This window comes from Bicyclus anynana, chromosome 14 (assembly GCF_947172395.1).
Source record: "Bicyclus anynana chromosome 14, ilBicAnyn1.1, whole genome shotgun sequence".
NCBI classification, from domain to species: domain Eukaryota; kingdom Metazoa; phylum Arthropoda; class Insecta; order Lepidoptera; family Nymphalidae; genus Bicyclus; species Bicyclus anynana.
The window spans coordinates 742,319-764,254 of NC_069096.1; the positions used below are offsets into that span (position 1 = coordinate 742,319).

Here is a 21,936-nt window from a genome sequence, read left to right on the forward strand (position 1 = left end):
TGGAGGCGAACTACCCGGAGACGATGGGGAGGGTGCTCATTGTGAGAGCGCCGAGGGTGTTCCCGATTCTGTGGACCATTGTTAGCACTTTCATAGGTAAGACACATGAAGATTTTATTATAAATATTGATAATATTCAAGTTTTTGTATATGAACGTTGGCAAATTGCAATCGGTCCAGTAGTTACAAAGATTAGGGATCTATAAAAGAAACTTTTATCCACGCGGACAAAATCTACTCATTGGTTTTATAAGAGCAGCTCATTATTCCGTCTTGTATGCAGATGAAAGCGTGGCTGATTGATTCCAATCATCTTTGCCGATGAATAATTCATCGATTCAACCTCGACTAAATAAATGTGTTTTACTTAATTGTGCTGTTATGTAATGGCACGTTTATAACTTATACTCAGCGTATATGTATTTTGCAGATATTTTATATCCTATTCTAGTAATTCGCTAGTCTATTAATAACCTTTTAGATTTCAAATCAATTTACTTCTGCAAGCATTTTTGTAAATCATGTGTATCAGTGGTGACTTACCTAATTACTGGCTCAAAATGCAGATTCTGCTGAGAAGATCCGTCTTGTGACAACAACTACTGATAGTAGCTTTTTTGAAATTTGTATTTATAATTTACAGTTCATGTAATATGTCGAAATTAGACCTGCTTGCTTCCATTAATTTTTCTCATATGATCTATCATCTAATCTTCTTCTTCTAGTCGTATAAAAGGTCATCACGAAATATCGAATCGTTATATTTAGTAAATTGCCTCTAAGAAAGGATTTTTTGTGAGGGTCGACGTCTTCGAAGAAAGGATTTTTTGAGAGGGCCGGATTAAGGAGGCCTAAGGGCGGAGAAAGTTGCGAGTGTAAGTGCGCTATTATAAGATAAGCAATCAAAATATTCGACGAAATTCGTTTACAGAATCCTTCTTTATGTAGTTTACTTCGCCGGGTATTTTAGTCTGAGTATGATTAATGGTTTTCTCGACAGATTCCGGCCTCTGCACAATATTAATGATCATTGTTTTGATGAAGGATTAGGTGAATGAAAGAGAATCGAAGAACGATTAGCGAACTTTAGAGGGGATATTATCAAATTTTTCAATTAATTGTATAATGATTTATGATTTTATTTTTATCATTACTTAATCTTAATTTTAGACGAAAACACACGCAGTAAGTTCTTGTTCTACGGCGGCAAGGACTATCTGCAGCCCGGTGGACTACTCGATTACATACCCAAAGATCTAATACCAGACTTTCTTGGGGGACCTTGCAAGGTGAGACCCTAGGACTCAAAGTATTCATAAATTATATTAATGACCTGTTTCCTTCACGAAAGGTATAATAACTTTCAAGAAAAGTAGGTTGTCTCTTAAGAACATTTAATTGTTTTCTAAGTATACATATATGTATTTTTAATATTTAAATTATATTTAATCGTTAGTGTCAACATCAATTCCGGTTTTTATTACTTTAATTAATAACGTTTATCATAAACGAGTAAATCACGTGCAACATTTTATTAAATATAATTATTAAATATAACAAAACAAATTATCCACCGCGTTTGTCTAAACGTGATAAACTCAAAAACTACTGAACAGATTCTTATACATAGAACAGAGTGATTAATGAGGAAGATTTACATGCGTAATTCACAAAGATATCGTCCATATTTACTTAAATATAAAGATGACTGTTGAAGATGTCGGAAAGAATGAGGCCGCCTGGAAGCTTCTGTTGCTTATGATTTATGTATGTACCGATACATAAATCATAGATACTTTTGATAAATTGAATTAGATAATTATTTTTTTTTATATGTGCGACGACGGGGCGCGTCGTAAACTTTGAAAACAATAAAATATGATTAATATGAATTAATGCGTTTATACAATGTTGCTGTATGAAAGCAATTATATTAATCATTTTACTGCTAATATGTTAATAAAAGACTTTATTGATTTATGTTTATTTTGCATAACACAGGTTACATACAGTGTAAACGATTCTTAAATAATGTAAATTATTCATATTATTAAATAATTACAGGTGAAGATATGTATAACGGAAATGTATTACATAGGCATTCTTTATTCTTACGTTAAACTTATGATATTTATTATCATAAGTTTAACGTAAGAATAAAGAATGTATGAAACCTAAGAGTCTAAATAAATAAATAAATAAATCATAGACATTGTTTTTGATAAAATACGTGCAGAGATAATGCAGGAGCCCGTTTGCATCTTCTAATGAATGATGATTCTACGACTTGTAATGGTGTAGATTCTAGAAGTCGAGCATGTTAATGAATGCTATTCATAAGGACTTTTGCCTCAGCAGAAAATTAGTTCTTTCTGATACGTCGCATGTATGAAGACAAGGCCTGTGGCTAGATACTTATAAAAATGTCAAATCTTCATCGGTATGAAAGATAATGTTAGACGGCTAATTCAAAGTATAATAAATAAGATATATAAAGTACTATTAGAATGGGACGCGTTTGCATAAAAAAATGCCTCTTCACATTTTCTTTAAAGTTGCATAAAGGCATATCATGTCTTAAATATTAATAAACGTTGAATCAGAAAATGTTGAAATGCTAACCACATTGGTAAAATTATCAAAGATACAATTTAATTTTATCTACAATTATTACAAACTACTTAATGATGGTGCTGATGAACTTTATGATGATGATGATGATAACAAAGGTGATGAAGTGGTAGTAACGCTGTGTTGTTTGTCCGCGACAGTCGGACATAGTAGACGCGGCGATGAACGTGCCGCAGCGGTATTACGACCACGTGAGCTGATCACGATCATACTCGTTCTGTTCCACAGCCGACACACGCGCTATGTGCTATTGTCTCATCATCTAGAACTTGGTTCAACACTGCAAGAGTTACAGCTAGTAAGTCCCGTCACACTGCCGTTAGTGCAAGGGAGCGCGGCATACTACTCTTCGCACGTGCGGTTTTGTCTCTAGTATTCTTAACATAACAAACTCGATGAGGTTTCAAATTTAGTTTATTAAGGTACTTTATTAAGATTTAGGTAGGTAGGTATACTCAAAGTAAACTTTTATTATTTGATCATATAAATCTATACTATAGATTCTTTTTCTAAGAATAAGAATATATAAGTTATTTGTTAATTCCTATAAAAAAATCTAAAGTTAAAAGTTATCGTGATCAATAAAATACACGATTGCTGTTTAGAAGTTATTTAAATGCAAATGTATTTTTTGCGTTAGATTTGTTTATGGATCTCTGTAATTGATGGGTTTTCTGTCGATTCCTAGAAGAAAATAAATCGTTATATTTTTATTTCAATGCAGATTCTTATTATATTATATTACAGTCTTTTGGATTACATATTTAATTTCATTTATCAATTAACTCAAAAATAACTAATTTTCTTAAAAGGACCCTAAGGAGTGTTACCATTTCTGTCTTGCAGTTTTGAACAGTTCGATATAGCACAAAGTACTACATAACTATCTTCTTCTATGTACTTCAAGCTTTTGTCACGAGTATGTCAGCAATACTTGTAGAGCGTAAGCGCTAATTTGTTCACACATCATTAACATACTGCAGAGACCTCGTGATTCGTGACGTATGTGCTAGAAATATACTTCTATCTAAATTCAAAAACGAAGCTAAGATCAAATTATCTTAATTGTAGTTGTCATATAATTATTTTTAAATTTACATACAAACTTAGTAGTAGAACTAGTAATTCGATTACTTAAAGTTAAACCTGTGAGAGTTCCAAACGTGAATAGTTTAGGAGTATAGGAGAGATTCGTTTATTCCAAAGATGTTTTTAGAAAAAGAAAAATTATACCGTCGGTGGAATTTCACAGAAAAGAGCCGGCAATATGCAGTTTGCACTTTTGCAAATAATTGACATTTGAAAATTCTAATTTAATTGCAGAATTTTGAATTTTTTTTTATGTATCTATAATTTTTAAGACTGAAAAGTAATTTTTTGTAGTTTCAAGACTATGTCGAATTGAAAGTTTTCTTTAAGACAAAGATTCAGAAGAACATATACCATATAAAGAATATAATTTTTTGTGAGAGGGAATTCCAAACTCAATAAACAAAATAAAACTGTTGCAAAATTTCAGGAGCTTGAACTAAGACTTGATTAAATTAAATTACTAGAGTTTTTGAGTTCGATTCACATTCGTTGGACTTTAGAAGTACGTATTTCTAGAACCACATTTACACTTCGATGTAGAAGCAATGTTATTTGTCCATTTTAATATTCGCGCTAGGATAGCGAAACCTGAGCAGGCGCAAAATTGTTTTGTTTCTGTCTACACTGTTTTGTCTACTATAGTCACATTATTATAGTTCTTCTAACACTAAAAGTAATGTTAGACGATGTATAAACAACTGAACTCACGGGAGCAGGAAGTGATTCTTAATGATAACTTAAATTCCCGCGAATCCAGCTGTTTGTAGTATTTACATGAACACAGTGGCGTGCAGTTTCAGACAAGCATTATACAACCGATTAAAAAAAAAATTAAAAAACATAGATACAAAGGAAATCTTCCTCTACTAGAGATCATTAAATATGTGCAAGTCTGCCTAAAATGCACGCTATTTACCACACGGCAGTTTAAATATTTAGAAACTCTTGATATTAACGTCTGTTGTTGAATTCTTTCAGAGCTTCGTTCACGAAGGAGGTCTAGTGCCCAAGAGTCTGTACGTGAGCGGGGCTTTCACGGAACGTGACGGCGACCCTCTAAGCGAGGACAGTATCTACCGATCTGTCAGCTTGGGGAAGGGACAGGTTAGTATTTTCTCTACTTGTCCTGCCCAAGAAGAAACTTTGATCGATTTGGCAGGTTTTAGTCTGAGAGGTTGGTTTAAATAACCCAGCTCAGTTAATGGGATAGATGTAGAAAACTTGGATTTTTCAAGTTAACTAATTATTTACCATCGTCACAGTGCATATCTTTTTTGATAAGTAGATGGAACAAAAAGGTTTTCGTCATATTGAGAGTGATCTGAAGTGTGAGAATGCCTATAACAAACTTTCGTACTGTCGGCCTATAATTTAAAACGTTGCAATGCGTCTGTTGACCTGAGATTAAGTCGCAAGACACGAGCCTCAAGTATCAATCTTTCAGTCAGAAAGCGATGCTTCTTTGGGAAGGAAATAAGCGTGGCTGCAGTTTGTCGTCACCAAAGACACTATTCTTCACAATAATGTTACTAGCGAAGACTTGCGTACCCTGAAAAAACAAGCATACTGTTTGGTTAGAAAAAATGTAGCTGTGGATAGGCAAACCACTCCTAGTTCAAAAAACTTAACAATACCACGAATTTCGAGCAATTTGGATTATGGAACATTTTTGTTCATTCCAGCTCCATGAAGTGATAGTGCACAACCGCGACCCGCAGAGCGTGCTGACGTGGGACTTCGACGTGCTGCGCCACGACATCTCCTTCACCGTGTACCGCAGCGACCGCGAGCTCGACCACCCCGACCGCGCCGCTGGTGAGTGCTTTCTGTGTGGCGTGTGCAGCTCACGCAGTGATAGTGCACAACCGCGACCCGCAGAGCGTGCTGACAAGCTCTGTGGGTCGTGCTGACGTTTGATCCACAAAGCGTGCCATTTACGTCATTATCAACATCTCAATCTATGGACCTCCATTGCTGGACATAGGCCTTCTGTGAAAATTTGCAAACTTATTTCCTATGACCCATTTTCAGTCGGCAGTAACATGACCTGTCGTTTACCCGATTACTTACCTGTGTGACCTGTGTGTGTGTGTGTAGCGGCGTGCGGCGGTGGTGCGGGCGCGGAGGAGAGCCGCTCCGTGCTGGAGGGGTGCGGCGGGCGGGAGGGCGAGCACTACCACCGCGTGGAGCCCGCGCTCGTGTGCCACGACGGGGAGAGTATACAGGTGCGCTGTTTTGGTCCCTGTTTAGTAGTGCATACTGTCTCTGTTAAAACGTATACAGGGTGCTCGGGAGTATTTCCCATAACTTCAAGGGTATCCATTAAAGGAGCCGAACTACATAGCCAATTTTTTTTTTTACTAAAAATTAAACCTTTTTGTTTTCATACAAAGTAATTCAAATAATTCCGACTATCCATGTAACACACGCCTTTATCTATCTTTGCATTTTAAAATACGTAAAACTTGGCTACGTAATAGTTATAAGGATGCATATAAGGGACACAATTTAAGATCTATTTACAAAAGAAATATTTTTAACGTGACAACGTCTTATAATTCGATGGAACCGACTGCACACTCGAAAAAAGATGACATCATGCGTCGTTCCCTCGCTCTAGGGTTGCGAATTTTTTTTACAAGAAGTAAAGTATATTCTGGTCTATGAAGATCAAAAAACAGTATTTTAGAAAAACTAATATTTTCTTTTGAAAAATGCAACCATTCCATCAGTATTTTCTTATGACGTTGTCACGTACAACCATCGGCAGTAAACCGACTTTACAGACAACCGATTTTTTTCATTCCGAATATATTAATTTTAGAACATTTTTAATAAATTTCCTTAAAGAACATAGCCCTAGAGTTATGGGAAATACTCCCGAACACCCTGTATAATGTGAATATTGGTCAGGGTTCGCACGTGATGTCGGAGAGCGGCAGTTACGTGCTGCAGTGGCGCTGCGAGGCGGCCGACAGCGCGCGCGCCGCGCAGCTCATGTACTTCCACGAGACGCTCGCCAGCCACCACTACCGGTAACTGATGCTCATCATCATCATCATCCATGAGCCACGGCAGCCCAGTGGATAGAACCTCTGCCTTCGATTCCGAGGGCATAGGTACGAATCCGGTCCAAAGCATGCACATCCAACTTTTCAGTTATGTCCTTTTTAATTAAGAAATAAGGTTTAGAAATGACAAAGTTATGAAGTAGCAAATATTAAAAAAGCCTCCTCCTTTTTTGAAGTCGGTCATCCAACTTTTCAGTTATGTCCTTTTTAATTAAGAAATAAGGTTTAGAAATGACGAAGTTATGAAGTAACAAACATTAAAAAAGCCTCCTACTTTTTTGAAGTCGGTCATCCAACTTTTCAGTTATGTCCTTTTTAATTAAGAAATAAGGTTTAGAAATAACAAAGTTATGAAGTAACAAACATTAAAAAAAGCCTCCTCCTTTTTTGAAGTCGGTTAAAAATATGATAAATAGAATGTTATTATAGAAGTTGACATAAACTGTAAAACTATAAATTACTCGTATTAATTGTAAAATTTTTTGAAAGATCAATTCCTAAATTTCTCACTGGCTCTTCTATCCCTGTCTGATTTGCAAACTGGTAGTAAAGTCTCTGCTAACTGACTTTAGTTTTTAAAAGTTCTCGTAAGTTGAAACAAAATGAATTCGATTTCGCAGGGGCTCAATGTCAAGCCTTCAGTCGGCAATCAGCGGGTTCTCGTGCCTCAGCGGCAAGTCGGTGACCAGCTCCTGTCCCTCGAGGTGATGCGCGCCCTCCGCCCCGCCGCTCTCCCCGCCGCCCCTCTCCCCGCTGCAGCTCACCCCGCCGCCCTCGCCGCCACTGCTCTAAGACTTGGGGCCATTTGGTAATACTTGGGGCTAACCTGTAATATTGGTAATATTGTGTGTTAAAAATAGTGGTTCGGTTTTTAACTATAGGCACACTTTGCCGCCAGTGTTATATGACATCATTCGGTCATTTGGTAATACCGGGGCTAACCCGTAATATTGATGAAAATTGGTAATACTGTGTGATTACTGTACTGTTGTGGTGTTAGCGCTTTTTATTTAATAATAATTAGCTGTGTATTGGATAATGACGCTAAAATATACGTATCGTATATGTGTCTATGATCTACTATTGGGGATAAATGACAATACTGTGTGATTACAGTACTGTGGTTTCAGCTTTTATCTATTGTTAGCTGTGTATTGAACAACGATGTTGAAATGTACTGATCGAATTTGTTTCTAGTTTCCCTGATCTATTGCAAAGAACCAATGTGGTTTCATCGCTTTTAACACAGTAATTAGCTGTTTATTCGATAATGACATTAAATATGTTTGAGACAAAAATATGCTTACGGATGAATGTGGATCACAATTCACAATCGTGTGACTCGTTCATATGAATGTTAACAAATGAACACCAATATAATGAACACCATTATATTATTATACCCAGTCAAGCTTCGCTTTGACGCGAGCAACCAATCGTAAGAAGGCTATCGGCGACAAAAAGAGTTTTTAGCCGCTTACATGTAAGATGTTAAGTATCGTTATTTCACTAATGACTATATTGTTATTGAGTACATTGGTTTTCGAGTCGTCTAAATCGAGTGTCAAAAATTATAAAATTTTAAGAGTTGAATGAATTATTATGGGTAAAATTTAAAACAAGTATAAACTAATGTCATTGTACTCTTTATTCCATATAGGGAATATTAGTAATACAAGTACCAAACTGGCTATGAAATTGTTAGCAAAAATGTAAATTAAATTGACAATTGTCCTAATATGGTGTACTTTTCCTTTATTTTGAGTTATTTGGGGTAATATGGTAATACGTATGCGTAACACTTTTTGGCTTTCGATTATTGTATATACGTCTATATTAATGAATTAATATAAGTAAGTATTTGTGTTAATAGTTTGTATGGAACGGGACAATTTAATGATGAGTGATATATTTCTAATTGTGACATAAAATGTGGTAAAGTCGCCACACTTAGGTAGAATATAATGCTATAATTACTAAGTTGATCTGAAAACTTGGCTATACTAGAAAGTGATAAAAAAGAATAAGTAAGTAAATAAATGAATTAAATTAGTAAATTAAGGATGTCTAAAAACATTGACGAATCATGACTAGAATATCAAATTATTCACAGATCCGATATTTTTATAATCATGATAATTTGAAAAAAACTGGTAAAACAAAGTTCTGAATAAACAGGGCCAAATGGCAGTGTTGTAATATTGGGGATAAACAGTAATCAATTTATTAAATGTTATAATAAAATATTTTTTACCTGACACCTAAACATTTGCACATTCTGTGTGTGTATTGTCTATAAATGAACGCAAGATATCATTTTACACTACACATACACACACGTGTTAGTGTTTTATATGTTAAGCAAAATTAATTACATATATTAATTTAGTACATAAACTGTATTGAGTTGTTTCATAAAATTAATGAACGGCTCATATACACGTGAGTTTTTGTAGAAATTTAGCAGTCTATTTTCGAATACTTTTGAACCTCGTATGCGTAGCCTTAATAACTCCACGGTAAAGCGGCCCAACTCACGCCAAGAGGTCGTGGGTTCGATCCCCATTCGCTGGCCTAGTGTCATACCCACTGATACCACCGTCTTTTCTGGCTAATTGGAGGGCAACATTGGTCATATTTCAAAGATACGGCAAGTATTCTTTAAAAAAAATCAAAATTCGTATGATTTAAACGTACAGGATGCAAATTAAACAGGCAGTTTTCGAATATGTATACTTATTAGAAATACGAATCAATTTCGAGTAAAATAATAGCTTTATCGAGCTGGTGAGGTAAAAATTATTGGTCCTCGTACCAATAATTTTATAACTATTATTATCTCCACTACCACTCTGAGGAATTAAAAAAAATATGTAAATATGTAAGCTTTATTATAAAAAAAAAGTTGAAGTTATTCTAGTAACACACAGCTTAGCTATCATACAGATCAGAAATTACCGTATTTGCGTACAGCAAGCGATTCATATGAAGCGTGTTTTGAATATTCTCTTCTCCATTATAACCATATTTACTGGTTGACAATGTATTCAATAGCAAAAAATGCACCTGAGATTTTGATCGTTTCGTCTTCGTTTATCTTGATCTTTAATCTTTACCTTTTGTTTTCTGTATAAGTCTTTAGCCAATATTGTTTATACTTTACTTAATTCTTTTTTTAATATCTATCCTGTCCCAAATGAATATCCTGTTTCAAGACATGTAATCACTTTTTGATGTAGTAATACATTGTCAACCAAGGCACAATAGTAGTATACAATTATGTGCAGTGTATTTGACGTGAGTATCGGTTAGAAAAGCTAATATGGAAAATACTGTTATTTAATCAGTATCACAAAAATTAATCAGTTTTTATTTGTTTTTTTTTTTTCCATAATGATTATATTTATTTCCGAACTGTGTGATCCTTAAGCTGTGTCGTGACGTATAAAATCCAGAATTTAAACAATGTTATCGTAGCAATAAATTACGTCGATCACACAGCTCAGCGCCGCGCCGCTCTAATTGTGGCCCTAACGTCGAGCAAATAGAGTTTATTTTTGAATAAGTAGACAATTACTTAGATTTAAGCTAGTTGTAAAAATAGTAAGTAGTTAAAATATTTAGTGATTAGTCGCTCGCAACGATTCATCGTTATGATTTAAATTTTAGGAATACGTAATTTATAGATTATAGTTTTATGTATATAAATGTTTGGTGTTGCAATATTTATTTTTAAAACACCGCATTAAAAAATGATTTGCCGGACATTTTATATGAAGCTCTGTCTTTCTCGTAAATAAGATATGGTCGTGAATGCCGTAAAATACATGTATTTCGACATACAGGGGATTTATAGATACATACTTTCCGTTGACCGAACTATGTAATGTATAAAATTTGGCAAGTAATACACAGGTATCTAGAGAAAATTAAATATACCATTTTGTTTTAATGACAAATATACCATTTGTCATTAAAACAAATAATAAAGTCATCATTTAAATTATGCAACTAATCGAGGTTAAGCAAATATGCGACACGCACTTGTCCGGATTTTTTTTCATAAGCTCTTTTCGGTTGATACTTTTGTATTCCTTCGTTTAGGCTTATTTTTAAAGAAGAATCGATTGTATTGAGCAACTAAATGACTTCTAGCAAGGAATCGGTGAACAAAGAAACTAATGTACAAAGTTTTAATATGAATGGAGAATTATATTTCAAACGAGGCGGATATTTTTATGAATTGTCAGCAAATCGTATGAAATTGGAATTTTTTTTTGATTTTTTTATTTTTATTGTTTTTCACAAAGTGCGAAACAGTTCGTCCATTTTCGTATTGCGTTTATAATTATAACTGACAACAAACGTAATATGAAAATTTACAAATTATAACAGTCACTGATTTTTATAATTTACTTACTCCGCTGTACGTAATTGCACTAAATTGACAACTGTAAAATTAGTGCTGTCATTACACACACACAAAAGTGACAGCAATATTTTTTTAATCTGTTTGATTTACAGTTACATCCGAATCGGTGTTATTATTTGGAAAATTATTATTATAATTTTTTTTTATAATATTTTTATACCCACGCTTTAAGTCCATCAGAGCATACTTACTTTTTTTTTTGACATATATTGAGAACAAACTTATATATAATATAAAAATAAAAATTTACAAAAATTATAATTATATGAAAAGTCACTAATGTTGGTACTATATAAATAAAAATTAATAAAAATTGTCTATTGGACTTGGGTGTAGAGTGCGCGCACGATAAGTTTGCACGTGGTCAAAATCGGATCTAATTAAAAGTGCCGCCATCTTGTCGTCTATCTCTATCTATCTCTTGGCGGGTAAAAGAGATCACTAAAGCTGGCAATATAATTGCGCCGCCAGTCGCGCGCAGATTTATCTCTAATCGCACTCTAATGGTAAAGTGTTTGGCAGTAGACAATCAGAAAGAGCGTTGGTGTGAACGAACGTTCTAACTACCGCACACATACAAATGTAAGTTGGCCGACTAAATCGCCGAAAACTAATAGGTATATAATAATTATCAAGAGGCAGAATTCTTCTCGCTACATACTTTAATATGACGCGAGTGTATGTAAGTGGGCGGACAATTGTGCCTCTGAGTATATTATGAGACCCCGCACATCTCCTAATAAAGTGTACACTACGATCAGTGTGTCCACGATCACTAATCAGAACTCCGATTCCTTTCGATTACGGCCAATTGCGTACAATTATTAATTACTTACAAATATATGTCTGCGGGCACTCTATGTGACAGATCTTCAGTTTATGCACACAAACGCGTTTTTTCTGTCATCTTAATACTCTATATGGACTTTTTGGAAAAATATTGATTATATCTAAACATAGCTTGCAATAAATGAACTGAGAAAGCTCATGATGGATGTGTAATGGAGCAGTGTGCAAGTATTAAGCGATTTAAATCTATTGTTATAATAAAAATTGTGTATTTTGTCAATAAAAATAAAAGAGTGACAGAACAGATGTAAATACATCTGAATTTTTCGTATTTTTGCCTCGTGTTGTGAAATAAGAAAAAGAAATAACATTACAATACAGTAGCATTTTATGATATATGAGTACCTACACTGTTTACTGACCAAATCATTTCCTAATTTGCAAGTAATGTTCTGTACAACTGCTGCAAGTGTTACAAATCCAAAAAATGTTTTCAAAATAACGTTTACTTTGTAAGCCTGTTAACGGTTTACGACCTAAAGTTACATTTAGTAAATAATTTGTAGTTGTCGTCCATTTTCTAATAACTCATTTTGTTCTGTCACTCTATATAATATCTATTAGTAAATATTAGTAATGCTCATAGAAATACGTATTGTGCGTAGTAAATATAGTATCTCAATATTTGAGGATATATTGTAATATAATAGGTACGAGTTAACTTTGCCCCTTCTGTGGAATTGAACGAAAATCTCGCATATTTTTGCTAAAATACTGTAGACACTACGAATATATAAAATAGATCTGGAATAAATTGTAATAGTTCATTTTAAGATAACGGCGTTGATTCGGTGGTAAATATGTAAATATCTATATTACACAAAATTGACAGGTCTCTGCATAGTGGGGAAAATGTCTAAATGTTACCACTATTTATAGACTTGTGAATTTAGTTGATCAATGATTCTTATATCGACTTCGAACGTCACAACGTACCTTATTACAAACTCCGAAATGTTTTATATTATATACCTAATGCTTAATAGTAGGGGAGCCCGGGATGCTAAATTTGCAGTTACTAAAGCGTGATGGCGACCGATTACATTTGGTGGATTAAATTTTGGGAAGAATAAATGATTATTTTCTTTTTTTTTGTTTTTAGTGGTGGAAAATAAAACTACAGACTTTAAAAGCCATTTTTATTACTTTGGCTTGCTGAAATTGTCAGAAAATTTTGCTAATTAGGAGGATATTTACTTCAAAATAAGTAAAAAATTAATCGCGCTCGTAACTCTAGAACTGAAATATGAGGGTTTTATTTTGTAACTTTGGAACCCTCCCATTCCATTACGTTACGCTCAAATCGTCAGTTTTCGAAATGCGCAGTTTTTAGCTAGCTTGCTTATAGTCCCTTATGATTATCTGCCGCGCGAGTAACTGCAAAAATCCCCTCTTCGGCTCCCCTACTATATGTAAGTTATCTTCATAATTTTATCGTGACCAACTTTCCAATCACCCTTTAAATATGTTTAAAATAAACGTAAGGTGAACACGAAGGCTCAGATAATGCAAAACATATATATTATTTACTAAAGATTTTATTGAATCAAAAATTATTTTTAATTTGGAAATGGTCTTTTTTAAGAAAAAAAAAATTAAATTGATACTGATGTACAATAACACAAAACTATAAATTAATCTAAGGCGACTACTAAACAAGACTTCTTCAAGCAGAAGAAGATTTAATTTCAATTTGTCAATTTAATATGTAGAAGTTTAGAGATTTATATTTTAAGTACAATTAATATTACTAGAGTTTCTTTTCTTCAGTTTTATACAATAGTTCAGAACAGTATTCATACTTAACATGGAAAAAAATCTTACTATGATCGGTTTTTATACCTATAAAACCATAATTTAAGTAAAATTTATGTTTGATCTAATTTAAGTACTTTATGGTCAATAATAATATCTGAATGGACTCATTTGAATCGTTTATTAATTATTGTGATTTTAATGCTTGATTAGCAAAAAGTTTCAAAATAAGCACAATTTGAGATTTGTACCTAAATACATACTGAAATAGTTTTTTTTACACAATTTGCATATCACGAATTACAAATAACGGTATAATATATAGGTGTTAATTGGATTGTACTCAAATCTAAATGTACACTAAATTGACAGCTCTAAACGTCATCCTAGTTACCTTAACCACATTCACTATACTCTGTCTAATGAAAGTAGAGACTTAAATCGCCTGCCAAATAAAAGAAAAGCGGCGCATATTCTCAAAATTACAGTGCAAATATTGTAATAAATGAGTTTAGTACATATAGTATAGGTAATGTAAACAAACAAAAAATCATTTAAACAAATTATGAAAACGCATGTTTTTTTTTGTTTAAAAGATATTTTATTTTTAAATTAGGCTAGCGATTACAGTCTCTACTTTCATTAGTCAAACTCTATATAATAAACTTGACAAGTTCCTTCTTGCAATACGCGGCAATACTTTGACAGTTGACTGTCAAATTGGTTTATGTGTAATGTGTGTTCAGCCTAACAGCACCTATATGCACCTACGTTTTTAATTTTAAAGTATTTAACTGTTTTGAAAGACTTGTGAGAGTATGAGCTAAGTAATTAAATTAAAATTAAATAAATTAATTAAATATCAAAGCTTAAAAAACGAAGATTAAGAATGCTATTAAATGTTGATAATTAAAGTCCTATAAACATAACAAAAACTGTTAGTAGATTTTATTGTCTATTAAATAAAATGCATTAGTTTCATCATGTTGTTTTATTCATAAAAAGTTGCCAATTACCTAATTATTATTGTCTTTTAGAGTAACAAAGGCATGTTGTCCAAAGAAAGATATTAGAGTTAACGTCCACCATTCTAAAATCACTACACACATATACATGTAATTATGTTTATTAATAACTAGCGGACGCCCGCGACTTCTTCCGCGTAGAATTCAGTTTTTCAAAAATCCCGCAGGAACCATGGACTTTTTTAGGGATGAAAAGTAGCCTATGTGTTTAATACAGATTAAAATTTATTTCCATTCCAAATTTCAGCCAAATCGCTTCAGTAGCCGCAGCACAAAGGAGTAACAAACACACACACACACACTTTACACACCCACACTTACAAATTTTCGCCTTTATAATATTAGTGTGATATTTGGATATGGGGTTAGTGAGAATGCTAAGAGTCAGTCAGCAGGCGAGAGAACGAGCTTTGCTTGGTCTACGAGAAATGAGATCCGCAGAAGGATCAAAGTTGTTGACATAGCTCAACGAGTCGCAAAGAAGTTCAAAGAGCCTATTGACAATAGGTAATGTACCTAATCGCACCCTTGCACCGGCGGCTTAAGACCGTGGCGTTTGGAAGTCCTCACAGAAGGCAAATGCCCGGCAGTTAACGTCCATGGGCTGATAGTGATGATGATGAATGGTGTGGCTATCTTTCGCTGTTGCAAACATTAATGTTTGCAAACAAGATAACCTAACTCTGCTCTATGTAGCGTCTCGTTTATCGCATAAAAGCGGATTTCTGTATGAAAATCGCGTATCGGGCCAATAAAATTAATAATAGTAATGTAAATTTCTCCATATACCTAGAGAGAAACTCGTAAGCCTATACAAGATTTTTACGAGCATTGTATAACACGGCGAGTTACACAGCCGTAACCGATTCAATAAAACCCGAAAGCTTTGATAAGGGACCTCGTTTCACTTCTATAACATTTGATTAAAGAAAACGTAGGTAGTTAGGTACCTGGGCTGGTTTAGTTAAGCTTATTTTTTTTAAATTTGCCTGTAAACGTGATTTATAGGAATACCAGCTTACCTACCTATGTAGGCATGTCTATAGGTCATAATGATCAGCCCATTTTAAAGGCCCACTACAGGACAAGGCCTCCCTCCAGATAGAAGAAAGGATTAGATCCGTCGCGCTGTTCCAATGCGTGTTGGAGGGTTAGGGTTATGTTTCTTGCACGACCATTGTCAGGCCGGGAAAGTATAACACCACCAACTTCCCACCTTGAGATTAAAAATTGAACTGTTCTTAGAACGAAGAAAAGCTTAGTACAGGGGCGTAGCTACCGTCGTGTCAGCCGTATCGTATCATATGGTACGGTACCACTAGGCTAATAGGGGGATAAAACGTTAAAAAAACTGTAAATTGGGTCCCCCAACTAACTTTAATACAGGGCCCCTCCAAGGCAAGCTACGCCACTGGCTCAGTATCTCATAGTATAAATAAATATAAGGGCTGACCCTTTTCGGATTTCGGTTTCTACACGGCATCGTACCGGAACGCTAAATCGCTTGGCGGTACGGCTTTGCCGGTAGGGTGGTTGAACAGATGCCGAAGCCTCCCACCAGTAATTTAGTCCGTGTCGTGATCCGATGCCACATAGACTAACCGCTGGACCTACGACTATAGACTAAGTAGGTACAATACACATGTAGGTATAGCCTATATGTACTAGTACCTACGTTCCAAGTAAGTGGATTTATTGGCGGCCAATCGTTTATTTCTCTAGTTGAAATCTTTTATAGTCGCGATAAGAGCGCGGACAATTTTCCGCCATGGAAACCTGTGGAAACTCGCTTTTTTGTAATGAACGCTCCTATGAGTGTTGCAATGATAGATTGGAAATTTTATAGCTTTTTTATTTGTAATGTAGGTAGGTACCTAGATTGTTTTTAGCTTTTGTCTTAGAAATTCTAATACATTTAAATTATATCTAGTTTATGTATGTATCTACTCGATAAAGAGTTGTGAAAACCCAGTGGATATGACCTATGCCTTCGATTCGGAGGATGTAGGTTCGAATCCGGTCCGGGGCAAGCACCTCCAACTTTTCAGTTATACGCATTTTAAGAAATTAAATATCGCGCGTCTCAAACGGTTGTAGGGAGATGAGATTTTTTATAAATTCTCAACGCGTGTATAGTCTAGTTGCCAAGTTGTTACCAAGTTGCCAACCCGCTGAAGGCCAGCGTGGTGGACTATTAGCTTAACCTCTCTTATTCTGAGAGGAGACTCGTACTCAATAGTGAACCGAATATGGGCTGTTATGTACCTATACCTACCTATATAAGAAATAAAATTATTATATGTATTTAACTGCGACAGATAACACAAACGACTGTCGTAGCAGTTAAATGGTACAGTTACTCATAGATAGGAAAATATAAATATAAACATAAACACCGCAATAATGGCCCTGTTTTTTATCGGTAACACCTGACTTGTATTTAGCAGTTGAATCCTAGTGCAACGGGAACACAGGCCCGAGGAATCTGTCAATTTGGTGCAGACTTACGTTACACTATTTTGACACCAATTTGACACATTGTTGATACGGAACAATTACCTAACGTTAATTCAACCAAATAACGCTAATTTCCATATCTATTTAGATGACCAATTAAAAGTCACTTCATTTAGAGGCTCATATTTGGAGAGGTCTACCGAGATACATTATCTCGCTGGATGGAGATTTTATTATTAGGTACTGTTTATATTATGGTACCCAAATACAGCTCTATTATGCTTTACGTTACGTATACAATATACATACCTACACAATTTTTGCAGAGGCCTATAACTTGGGGAAACCCGGCCGTATACAGGTATCCTAGAACTTAACGTCAAGCCGAAACAGGGTGACAGGATTGGCTATATGGACAGTAACCATCATGAGAAAAATCAGAAAAAAAATCTACCCCATTCAGCTTGAAACTTGTTAACATTGTTGCACTTTGTTAATATTATTTCGTTAATAGACGCCTCTGTGCTCTTGCAAATAAATGCCCAATCTAATACAACACAAAATATCCAACTGTTCAATATGAAATTAATGATTAGTGTTTAAACTTTTCATAACATTTTGTTCAACAGTTCACTTTATTGGACACAATAACTTGTACTCATTAACGCATTCACGTTCTGAATTCTAAAGAAAAGTCCTATTATGAACAGAGTTTTAAGTTTATACCATAATCGCCCCTAAACTATGGTGATAGAAACCATTTCTCTGTGTAAGAATACGTGTAATGTCCTAGTTATAACAGCGGTTTACGACTGCATTGTTTCTAGGCGGAATTTTCGAAATAACGAACCGATAACGGTTGTAGGGCGCCTGGATTAATAACGTGGACGATTGGCGTTAGCCTATGTAGTGTAAACTACAAATTCGGGAACGTTGCCTGTTCACAATGCCTCCCATAGAGGCTCAGAGTGCCGAGAAACGAGACCAATCCGAGGGTAATGTGTTGAAAACTCTTGACGCAGTAGTATATCTCGCGAAAAATGTCGATCGTATCTTCCGTTAAGTGCGAAATTCGCGACGTCCTACGCGCTGCGAAGGGAAAAGCTTCGGTTGAAATTTATAATGAGGTAAAAAAGGAGATTGGGCCACTACACGCCTGAAACCAAGACACAACAAAAGCGTCACACCTTGTCACCCTCCGCCAAGAAATTCAAAACCACAATTTCAGCCAAACAAATCATGGCATCCGTGTTTTAAGGCATAAGTCTGCCTGCTGCACGACAGTGCCAGACCTCACACGGCCAACCCCACGAAGCAACTCCTGAACTCTTTTGGATTGGGCGTTTTAAACCATTTCCCGTATTCCCCTGACTTGCCCCCTTCAGATTTCCATCTCTTCACTTCCCTTAGTATGCACAAGGATGGAAACAAGTTTTCAACGGACGGATATGACCTCTGCCTCCGACTCCGGACGGTGTGGGTTCGAATCCGGTGTGGAAATCAAGGATTATCTTGGAATTTTAAATTCTTAAAATGTACATCAAACGTTGGATGCATGGACGGGATTTAAACCTACGCCCTCCGAATTGAAGGCAGAGGTCATGAGTATCCACTGGGTTATCACGGCTCTTAAAATAAAATAAATACTCGTATATAAAATAATAACTCGTACATGATGATGTATTTATGTATGTACAAGGTGCTGGAATGGCGACCCCGCACTGGAAAGCGACCCCCCATTAGGTGGACCGAGGATATCAAGCGGGTTGCAGGGAGTCGCTGGATGCTGGCGGCTCCAGACCGTTTTGTTTGGAAGTCCATGCAAGATGTTTATGTCCAGCAGTGGACGTCCATCGGCTGATAATGATGATGATGATGATGATGATGGTGATGATGATGATGTATTACTAGAGGTTTCTTTTCTGCCAATAAATTCTAAGAAGGCTAAAGTTAACCTATATTAAATTAAAATTTATATATGAGATACACAGCATCTAATTGTTCACCCATAGGCAAGGTACCTAATACGTTGGCGCTCTAACCCCTCTGAGTTGGAAAATAGGAGCTGTTAATGTGTCAAACCCCGTGTCTGGGAGATCACATAACTCTTCGATTTCGGTCATTATTTATCATCTGAAAACTATATTGCCCTAAGCTCGCCTAGCTGCATTGGAGAAGGTAATGGGTTCAAGCTCCATATCCCCTTCAGAAGGGGATATGGAGCTTGAACCCACTTCTAAAAGCAGGGAGGTCTGATCCCGTAGTGGGTTCAAATAGACTGATAGTGATGGTTTTTACCAAAAATGATGCGAATAATCTCTATAAATGTATTTTTGGGTTTGGGTGTCGTTTATAATAAACTTCATAAGACCTGCTTCTATTCACGATTTAGTATTTATTAAATGTACAGAATATATAACATTACCTCGACATCGGAACCAATCGCACTGAATCACGTGTCACTGCCGTCTTTAGCAACGCCGATAGCAGAAAGCGTGTGCAACAACGACTCGAGCCGGGGCGAACAAACTGGACCAAAACAGTTTGCTCATCCGCTCGGGTCGTCCTCGACACAAAACGCACGAGTCCTTGCCCACGTGTAAATTAAAAAAAAAAACTATTTTTTATTTTTTTATTCCTTCGCGCCGCCACACGCGCATGGCGCGCGCGTGCAAGTAACACTGCTTGAAAACCAAATGGTGTTTGCACAAGTGTTTTTCAGAAACAATTGTAAAGGACTTTTCTACTATTACTTTAGTTCTGATGCTGCGGTAAGTGCGCGGGATTCGATTGTTCTATAAAATTTCTGGTTTGATTTAGATTATATTCATTATAGTTGATGATGAAGTGAGAGACTTGACGTCGCACACAAAGGTGACGGAATTCATAGTTTTGTGAACACACAAACACTAGCACATTAAGTAGGTAGGTATGTATCCACAAGATCGTTTTTAGTCGATGGACGACAACTGCAGGACATAGGCCTCTAGCAACGACTTCCCCACACCAAAGTAAGACTGGTGAAGCTGCATGCATCTAGCGGCTCTTTGTAACCCTCTTGATGGCATCGGTCTACCTATTGTGGGGTCGTCCAACTCAGCGCTTACCGGTGCGGGGTTGTCATTCTAGCACATTGAAACCCAAACGTCTATCTGCTCTTCGATTTGTCCCGTCCATTGCCACTTCAGCTTTGCAACTCATTGAGCTATGTCGGTTACGTTGGCTCTTCAGCAGACCTCCTCATTTCCGATTCGATCACACAGAGATACTCCGAGTTCTGTCCGTGAGTGACTAAACTTTTTTACAAGGTCCATACTTACTAGATAGGTAACCTTATGTATCAGCCCGCTTTAAAACCAAGCCTCCCTCCTTAGAGGATATACTTAGGGTGAAAATGTTTGATTTAAATCCCGTAACGATCACTATCAGATCTATAATAATGGCCGGGATAGTGCTCTGCTGATCGCACGGGGGTGCCAACTCCGGGGCGAGAATTTTCACTGTGAATTTCTTTTCTTCTGGAATTCCCAGGCTAACCTCTAAACTACCGAGGCAGTAACCCAGGCAGAAATTACTATAACTTAATATTAAAGTGATTGCGCATTTGTTGTTTTTTTATGGAAAGCTACATTATTGCTGAATAATAAAGATTATATTTTATTATAGACATAATATAGTCATAGGTAAGGAATTCCAAACACCACTTTGAACCGCCAGCCTCCGTGACTTTCTGCAATCTGAAATCAAATGCCTTCGGTCCACCTATTGGGTGGGTCGACCTAACACTGCGCTTGAATGAACTTAATTTAATGTAATACCTAGTTTGAACAGTAACACGACGCAAATAAGGGCAAGCAGCAACCTACATACGCCTGCTACCTGTAACCACGCCGCAACCGCCACCTGTGCGAGTTATCAGCAGCGTTGCCAATTTATGGGGAACTTCCCAAATTGCGGGGTCCTTTAAATTAAATTTTTGACCACTCAAATTGCTTGGATTGGTTCTAAACAAAGTGATTTTTTAATTCTGCTATATTAAAAACAATACTTACTTAACAAAATCAGGTTGATCGTCAACATTTTCTACACTAATATTATAAAGCTGAAGAGTTTGTTTGTTTGTTTGAACGCGTTAATCTCAGAAACTACTGGTCCGATTTGAAAAATTCTTCCAGTGTTACATATCCAATTTATCCAGGAAGGCTATACTTATTGTCCTCGTATTCCTACGGGAACGGGTACCACGCGGTCGTAACCGAGCTGGTGTCTGCTAGTAGAATAATATGGCAAAATTCAGAAGCACTAATGATATAGATAAGTGATAGCGTGACATGATATCCCGGTGGATATGACCTCTGCCTGGAGGGTGTGGGTTTGAATCCGCTGAGGGGCATGCGCCTCCAACTTTTCAGTTGTGTGCATTTTAAGAAATTAAATATCACGTGTTTCAAACGGTGAAGGAAAAACAACAGAGAATTTTCTTAATTGTCTGCGTGTGTGAAGTCCCCTAATCCGCATTTGGCCAGCGTGGTGGCGTAACCCCTCTCATTCTGAGAGGAGATTCGTGCTCAACAGAGAGCCGAATATAGATTGATAATGATGATAATGAATGATTTATATAAAA

General features: G+C 36.0%; 2 protein-coding genes across 2 annotated transcripts in view; one reads left to right on the forward strand and one right to left on the reverse strand.

Moving 5' to 3' along the window:
- The window catches only part of LOC112046480 (protein real-time), a 70,144-nt gene extending 55,333 nt beyond the window's left edge, over positions 1–14,811 (forward strand). The window contains exons 9-15 of the mRNA XM_024083108.2: positions 1–96; positions 1,171–1,289; positions 4,702–4,827; positions 5,406–5,538; positions 5,821–5,948; positions 6,637–6,758; positions 7,415–14,811. The exon at positions 1–96 is cut by the window's left edge and continues 163 nt beyond it. Of these exons, the coding sequence (XP_023938876.2) occupies positions 1–96; positions 1,171–1,289; positions 4,702–4,827; positions 5,406–5,538; positions 5,821–5,948; positions 6,637–6,758; positions 7,415–7,502 (812 nt within the window). The 3' untranslated portion in view covers positions 7,503–14,811. The remainder of the gene's footprint in view (positions 97–1,170; positions 1,290–4,701; positions 4,828–5,405; positions 5,539–5,820; positions 5,949–6,636; positions 6,759–7,414) is intronic.
- Positions 1–21,936, reverse strand: part of LOC112046466 (rab GTPase-binding effector protein 1) — a 449,904-nt gene that overhangs the window by 142,688 nt on the left and 285,280 nt on the right. The gene's annotated exons all lie outside the window — the stretch shown is intronic.